The 9,689-nt window shown below is 35.9% G+C and overlaps 1 protein-coding gene across 1 annotated transcript in view; it reads left to right on the top strand.

The window, feature by feature from the left end:
• Positions 1-704, top strand: part of LOC148738084 (uncharacterized) — an 18,454-nt gene extending 17,750 nt beyond the window's left edge. The window contains exon 9 of the mRNA XM_088749928.1: positions 266-704. Within this exon, the coding sequence (XP_088606054.1) occupies positions 266-540 (275 nt within the window). The 3' untranslated portion in view covers positions 541-704. The remainder of the gene's footprint in view (positions 1-265) is intronic.
• Positions 705-9,689: the final 8,985 nt, after the last annotated feature.

Raw genomic sequence — 9,689 nt, 5'->3', positions numbered from 1 at the left:
AAGTGAATAAGGAAATAAGATTGCAAAATGGCCCAATATGTGCCTAATTAAGCTTTTTCATTTGTAACTTTTGAGCAAAATTCAATAGCCCTTTCCCTTGCCGCCTCAGAGAAAATCCTAAAAATATGAAAAAAAAAAGAAAGTATAATATGTATAGATATTAAAAGGGGAAAGGAGTTTCAGAGAGACTTGGCGAGGGTTGTATTTGACATTCGACTTGATTAACATTCGCCCTCCTTTGCTATTCTTATCTTTTATGTCAAAGAAAGAGTGCCCAAAAACGAAGATTTAGAGTGGCTGTCACAAGAGATCGCCGAAAGCTGGCAGCCACTTGGACGTCGCCTACAAATCGCGGAGGCAAAGCTTACAGCGTTTCACAAGGAAAATGAGGAATATTCTGAAAAAGCCTACAAAATGTTACTGCACTGGAAACAGAAGGAAGGACCAGCTGCAACATTTGAGGTCCTGTGTGATGCTTTGTGTCATCAGTTAGTAAAGCGAAGAGACTTAGCCAGTAGAATTTTAGAGTGGAATGAGTGAAATTACTTCCCAGGCCCTTATTTTTGAAGAGCCTTGTTAGAACTTCACCCACCACAAATTGCTCTTAGTATCGCACTTGAAATTGAATGCTTATCTCAACCCTCCAGTTTTGCTACATTGGCAAGGCAAGCATTTAAGGTCATTAAACTAATGTCTTTCTTTTATTCGCATCCTTGGAGCAACGATAAAATTATCATTTTCAATAAATATATCAGGTGACTCACCACAATTTGCAAGAACCGTCCAACTTATCGTTGAAAGGATTCTTTGGGCTCAAAACCGACGTTCTCCTTTGAATCAGGCGGCAGCGCATCACTCTCAAATCTCCAGACCTAACATTTAAACCTAATAGGTTTCAAGACCGTTTCAGTTTCATATAGCCCAGAAGCAGTCGTTGCCCTGTTATTGGCTAACATTTCATTTTCTGGAAAATTGACCATGCATTTTGGCCCACACCCTCATTTCGGCTAGCTTGTTTCTGTTTATCTCTTGTGAGTTTTGCATTCAAGAGGACATGCGTGCAAAAAGTCAAACAAAAATGCAAACAAAAATGCAAACTGTCTCCATCTTTGCTCACAATTAGCCTCTAGTAAGAGAAAAAACGCGATGTATTTTTCCCCTCAAATATGTTTTTACCTGTGAGATGAATGAACTTATCCCTTTAACTCTCAGGAATTGATCGAACGGGTCATAACAGGTCAACAGTTGAGCACTTTAGCTCGCTTCGTGTCAAGGTAAATCTTACTAACATGCGCCCTTGCACAGACTCTCCCTTATTAGGAATATGTACGTTTTAGAGGAATTTGTTGTTAGTGACTTTGAGCCACACGAAAAAACAAAGTGCCCTCTTCAGTTCCAAAAAATTGTTGGTAAAAATGACCTTTTTTAACTCGTCAATTGCGCGCATGCGCAAGAGCGAGTTGTAGGTATGATGTGATGAATGGCGCTCGCTCGCTCGATTGGTCGATTCCTGTATACTTTTTTCTATTTTAGGCTTTTGAATGCATTTGATAGTTTTTGGCGAGTGATAAACAAACGAAGTGACGACCTTTGTTGCTAAGAATAGTGTTGGGGCGAAAAAGAAGGCAATGATAATCTTGAAAGAGTAAAAAAGTATAGGTTTTTCATTTGTGAATTAATTAAAGTTTGCCCAATCTCCGAATACACTTTTTACCTCTTGCAGCGCACATTTAATTTGTGGCGTCAATACTTCTATATTTAAATGTATATATCCAGAAAAATGATTATTGTGTCCGAAAAAGAAAACAAAGAAAGGAAGTCAAACAAAACGCGACGTTTACTCGAGGACGGTTCAATTGTGGTTCACAATTGGGAACTGCATTGAAGGAAGCTCAAGCTTAAGTTCAATCAATCGATATGCTGTTTTTTCAATGGTGTAACTCACACTGTGTATGCGCTATTAGTGCACTGACAAGTTTGTGTGTTTCCAGATACCTTTCAAGAATTAAGGATTTTTTTTCTTAAAAATGCGTCCTGGAGTGAGGAACAGGAAGTTCTAAGGATGAAAATTGATATTACTCAAAATGAGTGTAATTATCAGTTCTCAAAACAAGGAATATGCACTGACAAATACAGGTTAAAACTGATAGCAGAGTCCTTACTTTAAGGTGACTGAAGTTTCTCATAGTAAGACTTATTTTTTTAAAAATGAGTAAGTAAAGATCTCAAAAGAGAGCACTTACTCCTCAAAGATTTTTAAATAATACATCATCCCTGTGTCCTTGAGGCAAGGATCTCAACTCCAGGAAGGGGTTCTTTCTATCAATATTTTGTGCATGTAACACAGGTTAGCAAGGCCATACTTCAAACTCAACAACAACTTTTAATCTGACATAATCAACCCAAATTGTTCTTTATTTAAAATGTTTTACATTATTTTGAACTTAAGATACCTGCACAGCAGCACGTTTTATATTGAAGCAAGACTTAAGTTAGACCTTGGAGAATTTAGCATTCTTTGCAATCTATTTCAGTTTATTAGCATTCCCTCGGGAATACGTTTTGTTTTTCTTTCCCGCGTTCGCTATGATTTACATGTTGTAATATTCTAGCCTTTTAGTTTCATCGTTGATTTCACCGAGAGAGCATCTGGTGTAGTTGCCCTTTTTTCGCGGCCTACAGCGCCGATACAATGTAAGTTCCTAGTTATTATGTTCATCGCGTTCGCTTTAGCCGCCTTTCAGTTTAATATTTCTGCATTTTGTAAACTTGTATTTTTATTGGTTCTTTATTAGTTCAAACCTCTTCCTCTATCGAGCGTTTGAAATCATTGCTATAAGCGGCCACGAAAGGACACGCCTTTTGGCAGTTACAGACCTCACTTCATTTGATGTAGACCAAATGTACAGCAAAGTGACATGGCTTTATACCTAACACCAATTCTTCAAGAAATGGCATAGCTACATGTTAACGTAATCTGCTGAAATTTTAACTATTCAATAAAAATCTTCATGCAGATTTACCAACACTAAAATAAACAGTATATAGCGGCTTCATGACAAACACAAATTCCTCAAGGAATAGGTAAAGTAGCCTTTCCTTTGAATCATACTGAAGATTACTCTTTCTCTTTGTCAAAAATCTTGTTACAGATTTGCCTGTAACTAAATGTTCGTCATAGAGACTTTACACCTAGGACATGTTCTTCAAGAAATTGATACAGCAACTTTTCTTTTGAATCCTATTGAAGATTAGAACAATAATTAAGTTGACAGTGACAACAACAATCCCTTTACAAGGATAAATATCCTTGCTGGTGTATGACTATAATTCTGTCAACTAGTGGTTTATATTTAGTTTGAGATTCTTTACTTTAGTTCAGTAATTTTTCGTATAATAGTCACATGATTGTAAACGCTTATTCCAACCAAGTCTTAACTAGACAGTATAAGCATAAAGAGAAGGCAACGTTTTGATAATATGCATATATGCTTATCCTTATGTCCGTGCGTTCCATACAGCGCATAAGCTTTAACATGCTCATTCCTATGCTTGCATCGCAAGTAAATACTGAGTTCAATTTTGGAACAATAGTTTTTTGATAAACAAAACAGCACCCTTTTGAACTTTCATTACACAAACCTTTACAGTAAAATTTAGAACAGTGATTGTCTTGCACTAAATCCTAATTAGGCCATATTTTCTGTCTGAGGCCTAGTTTAGTTTGACATCATACTCCTCATAATGATCATTTACCAGTCTAACAATTCTTACCTTAGTATGGAAATCAAACCCCCATTTCTATTGACCACACAAATTACATTGGCTTATCCAATTCGCGATTTGGCTCACAGAGCCTTTGATTTTCATCATGTGCCATTTTTCTGAATTCCATCAAACTACGTAGTACGTTTCCTATAAAATGACCTTCAAAATGACGCTAAATCTAGTTTGGGTAAATGATTTCTCGCAACGAGTTTTTCCACTCACGCACGAGCACGAACAACCATGACGTGTGCGCAATTAGAGTGCGTGTTCAAATGATTGCACATGCGTAGTCAAATGATTGCACATGTGTACACTGTTGAGAGACGTATATGTGAACGATCCTTCGCAGTAAAGCACTATTTGAGCAATAGTGAAAATCAGACCTGAAAAAAATTTTTGGCCTGTACGGGATTCGAACCACTGACCTCTGCGATACTAGTGCAGCGCTCTACCAATTGAGCTAACAAGCCAACTGGGAGCAGGCCATCAAATTAATTCGACATAAACCCGTAGATGATAAATCAAACAACAACAAACATATGAAACATATGTATGAACTGCGGTTATGAGACGTATATGTGAACGATCCTTCGCAGTAAAGCACTATTTGAGCAATAGTGAAAATCAGACCTGAAAAAATTTTTTTTTTTTTTTTTTTTTTTTTTTACAATAACATGAAACCAAAAAAAAAATTTTTCTTCAGGTCTGATTTTCACTATTGCTCAAATAGTGCTTTACTGCGAAGGATCGTTCACATATACGTCTCATAACCGCAGTTCATACATATGTTTCATATGTTTGTTGTTGACTGTTGAGAGAGCTCGCAAACGCCTGTTCGCACTGCGTTGTCTGAAGAAGTCAGGTGTTTTGGAAAGGGAGTTAGTTATGGTGTATTCCAGCCTGATTCGCTCAGTGTTAGAGTATGCCTTCCCAGTTTGTGCAAACCTGCCTGATTATCTTAGCCTCCTAATTGAGAGTGTGCAGATAAAAGCCTTGCAAATAAACTTTCCTGGGCTTCCCTACAGGGACGCACTTGTGCTGTGTGGTCTTTGCACTCTCTCTGATCGGCGTGCCGCTACATGCGCTAAGTCTATCCAGAGAGTTCGGGACACTGGTGTCCTTGCTAACTTGCTGCCACATCGCACAACTGTCTCCCGTGGATACAATGTACGCTCAGGCTCTCTTAGAGATGATCCCGCTATGGCTTTTACTAACCGTCTCGACAAATTTATTGCATATAGATATTCTTAGTAAAATGTTTCATGTTATTGTAAAGATATGGTTTGTACCTTGACCACTCTTGTAATTTAGCTGTAAGCTACAAAAAGAGTAATTAAACTGATTATTATTGTTACTATTATTAAAAGGACGTAAAGACAGCAGAGTGACAAAAACTCTCAATAAAGAAACGACAACTTTGAGTTTAAACTTCCAAGACCTGTTTCGACATTCTCATGTCATCCTCAGTTGCAAATGAGCTTTTAACGGTTGTATATTTGAATTTATATTCAGGTACGTTACAAACTACGTGTAGGGCTACGTTACAATTTAATATTAAATACGCGAAAAATGTAAATAGCGCGCGCTTGACTAGACCAAGAAAAAAATAATGATAACAATAATAATAATAATAATAATAATGATAATAAAAATAACAATAATAGGCAGAATGCAGAAGTCTGTAATCAGCAGTTCACTCAAGATTGCAAGATCTTTGAAAGTCATGAGTTGGAGACTTCATCTTAGCCAAGTGTTATTTTGTTGAGTTTTTAAGACATTAGGGACTAACCACTAGGGTTTTTTTTTTTAGAAGTTTTTTTTCATGATTTTGTATTAGTTTTTCTTTTTTTTTTTGGAGGGGGGGGGGGGGGGGCACAAATGTAAATTCTAAACATGTTAGCTGGCCACGTCCTAGACGCCCAGCTTTCGTGTATGTAGGTTCTGGCATCCAGACGTTTTAACTGCCATAATTAAAAAATAAAAGACCAAGGAACAACATAATTAAAAGGAAAGAGACAATTCTAGATGCTTCAATTGCTGATTAAGAATGGGTTTTTCCCACTTAATATGCAATGCCTCTTTGATCTTAATTTGGTATTTTGAAGCGGTAGAATCTAAGACCGTGAAACATTCTGTATCACAAGAGTCAAGACAGGCCCTTGATGATTGCAGGTGCTTGTAATTTTGCGTCCATCAGGGTATATTTTGACTATTTAGAAAACATGCAGGAGTTAGTTTTTGGATATGTGGGTTGAAATGGGACACTTAGTAATATTAGAGCGTAAACGTAATGGAAACATGTGACTTGTGACGTGGCAACATCCGGGACAGTTAAAAGAAGAGCAGTTGTTGTGGTTTTTGGAAAAAAACAAGAAAGAAGAAACATATTCTTCTAGAAGTGTTAGTTATTAAGAGTTCTTTGTGGTTCTTAGAGTACGGGTAACAGTAACATATGCTGGTGTTTGCATAGTTGGTGGCAAAAATAAACTGCATTGGCACCACGCTTCCAGCAGTCCTTCACAGCCCTAATTTGAATTCGTCACGCAACGCCATTTCTCCAACGTTGCGTGACGAGACCAACAACGACCTGCTCGTAGGCTATAAAAGTGCTTACTGCCGCCTCTGTCAGAGACAAAGCCATAAGTATTATTCTGGCTGCAAAAGGCCAGAATAATTCATCCTGTATGGTTTTTCCTGTGCAGGAAAATGCACGGCCGGCGTTACGTAGCACTTTTTAATTGGCGTAAAGCAATGTGGTGGACATGGCCTAGAAAGAGGCTGAATTTTGGCATCTAGTATCTGTCAGGCTTAAAGTGCTGGGCCGATAACCAAGTTTTTTAAAGTTTATACTTATCTTTCGTGTGAACTTAAATATATTTCTTTAAAGCACAAATCTAATACTGTAAATCACTTCTATTGTTAGCGTACTGATGAGAACAACAACCCTTGGGAACAGTAAAAGTTCATTTGCTGATTGTTTAAATTAGATTAATTAATACAATCGTTTTATGTAAACATTGGCGATTGGATCCTTCAGTAGATTTTTATATGGAGGATGAAACCACAGGCGTCCCAAGTTCACGTCTCGAGCAAAAGCGAAGGATTATTTCTTTAAAGCGTCACGCGTTGTGTGACGCAGTGTTAAGTTACGCGAACAACCTTTGAGAATTTTAATGCGTTATAGGGAATAGTATAGGAAATAAAATATGGTCCAGTTAAAACACTAAATATTCCGAAATATGAACATTTTCCACGCTAGATCAATAAAACTTACTCATTCCTTGCGTATTCGTCGTGTTTTTTGGCGATTTCAGCTGTTTTGGGCTTGCTTTGCCATTACTGTTTTTCCTATCTACCCTGGTCCCAGAGTTTCTCTTCTCTCTAAACAAATAGGATAAATCTCACACTTTCACACTTTCACACTTTATTTTTCTTTTTCTTACAAAATAATTTAGATTATGTTGACCCGCAGATAGCAAATTTGCTATTCGAGGCGGGTCAATCATCAACAAACATTATTTACAATATATAAAGAAAATTAAAAACTAAATAATTAGATATTGCTAAATTATAAAAAGAAGCATAGCTGGCAAATACATCAATAGTTGTTCAATAAAGTATAGAAGCAAATACATTAGTACTGAAAGCAATCGGATCAATTTGTTTTAATTATGCAGTCCTTAAGTTTAGAGGAGATCTTTTCAACATCAAGATAAGAATCTTCATTATCTAGTATCTGAAATAAAGACGTTTTAATTTGTTTATTAAAGGAATGTTTTGATAACGTTTTGAATTCTTTCGGTATCTTATTCCAAATTTTGACACCAACACGCGAGAAAGCCTTTTTTTGTAGGTTAAGTCTAGAGTACTTTGTACTAAAGAGCTGCGATTTGGATGATCGAGTATTGTAGGTATGAATATGAGATGTTTTAGTAAATAGTTTCAAAATATTAATGGGAGCCCTCTGGTTGTGCACGTCAAACATAAGTTTACTTACGGCTTCATAATATAGGAACGTAACAGGCAGAATTTTTGCTTTGGCAAATAAAGGGATGGCATGCTCTCTTCGATCGGTGAAATAGATTAAGCGCAAAACTCGCTTTTGAAGAACTAAAATCTTGTTTAAATAAGCATTTGACGCATTGCCCCAGGCAAGGAGTCCATAAGTTATATAAGGTAGAATTAATGAATTGTAAATATTTACAAGGATAGTAGAGGGAACGAAGTACCTCAGCTTTGCAATCATCCCTATTGTTTTACTTATTTTTACGATAACAGAGTCAACATGGTTTTTCCATGACAAATTTTGATCAATTAAAACGCCTAGATATTTGATATAACTTTTTTGCTCTAAACTAACTCTTCGGTTTGTCTCACAATCTAAAATACCTATTTGTGGAGAAAAATGCATTTTTTTCTGATGAGGACGAAAAATTAAGAAATTTGATTTTTTTGTATTCAATGTCAACCTATTTGTAGTTAACCAGTCATGTACGTTATTCAACTCTACATTAACCGTTTGCTCGATCGCCATAAGATTCTTATCAGCATAAAGTATGTTAGTATCATCCGCAAAGAGATAAAATTTTAGTTTATCAGAACAAAGGTGAATGTCATTTATGTAAAGTAAAAATAGAAGAGGTCCAAGGACTGATCCCTGGGGGACACCACAGGGGGAGATAAGTTTTGTTGATAAATGCTCTCCAATCTGAATTGTTTGTGTTCTATTTTTTAAATATGATTGAAACCAGTCATTTATCAATCCACGGAAACCGTAAAAGTTCAATTTAACGAGTAATATTTCATGATTGACCGTATCAAATGCCTTTTTCAGGTCAATAAAGACACCGCATGAGAAGTACCGTTTATCCATATTACGTAGTATATCTTCGACAATATCAAGTAGTGCATGCTCTGTGGAATGTGACTTGCGAAAGCCATACTGTGAGGAGTACAATAGGTTGTTTTTGTCAATAAATTCCTTCATCCGGAAGTACAAAAGTTTTTCAAAAATCCTATTAAAATTAGACAAAAGAGATATTGGTCGATAGTTTGAAGGGTCGGTCTCGTCGTCACTTTTATATATTGGCGTTATTTTAGAAATCTTAAGTTTTGAAGGATAGACACCAAGGATAACAGATAAATTGAAAATATAAGAAAGAACTGGAGATATGATATTGCAAGAAGATTTAAGCAGTTGTGTAGGGCAGGAGTATAAGCCACAGGATTTATTATTTGGTAGGGATAATATTTCCTGTTTAACTTCTTCTGGTGTAATGGGTTTGAAAAAGAAGGAAGAATCAGGTGATTTCAATTTACCAAGATAACTCATATAGTTATCTTTCTTTGGCAATTTACTTGCTAGTAAATTACCAACATTTGCAAAATGCTTATTTAGAATATTTGGTAATCTGGAAGGATTTTGTGTTATTTGATTGTTATTGCTTGGGTCTTTCAGCTTCGTTAACACTCTGCTTTTTGTCCTTTGGTTATTTATTAATTCATTTATTACTTTCCACGTCTTTTTCATATTATTTGTATTTTTCTCAAAGAAATCGTAGTAATAACGTTTTTTACTCAAACGAATAAGGTTTGTAATTTTATTTCTATAATATTTATATTTACTATGTATTCCATTAACATATAGCTTGTTCTTTATTTTTATTGATGTCCTTATTCCTTTTGTTATCCACGGTTTTGCAAGTTGTTTAATTTTACGTTTGGATAAAATTTTAACAGGCGCATGGTTATTCACGACTGAATTTAATTTTCTGTAGAAAGATGAGAATAGTTCATCAATATTATTTGTTTTTGAGGCAATAATAGCATCCCAGTCGATCGCGGACAAATCATTTTTAAATTCCTCATAGGAGAATTGAGAGAAGTCGCGTTTTTTAATTGTTTTCTTGATAGGTTTGTCT

The sequence above is a fragment of the Stylophora pistillata genome, chromosome 2 (genome assembly GCF_964205215.1).
Source record: "Stylophora pistillata chromosome 2, jaStyPist1.2, whole genome shotgun sequence".
NCBI lineage: Eukaryota > Metazoa > Cnidaria > Anthozoa > Scleractinia > Pocilloporidae > Stylophora > Stylophora pistillata.
This window is presented reverse-complemented; position numbering and strand designations above follow the sequence as displayed.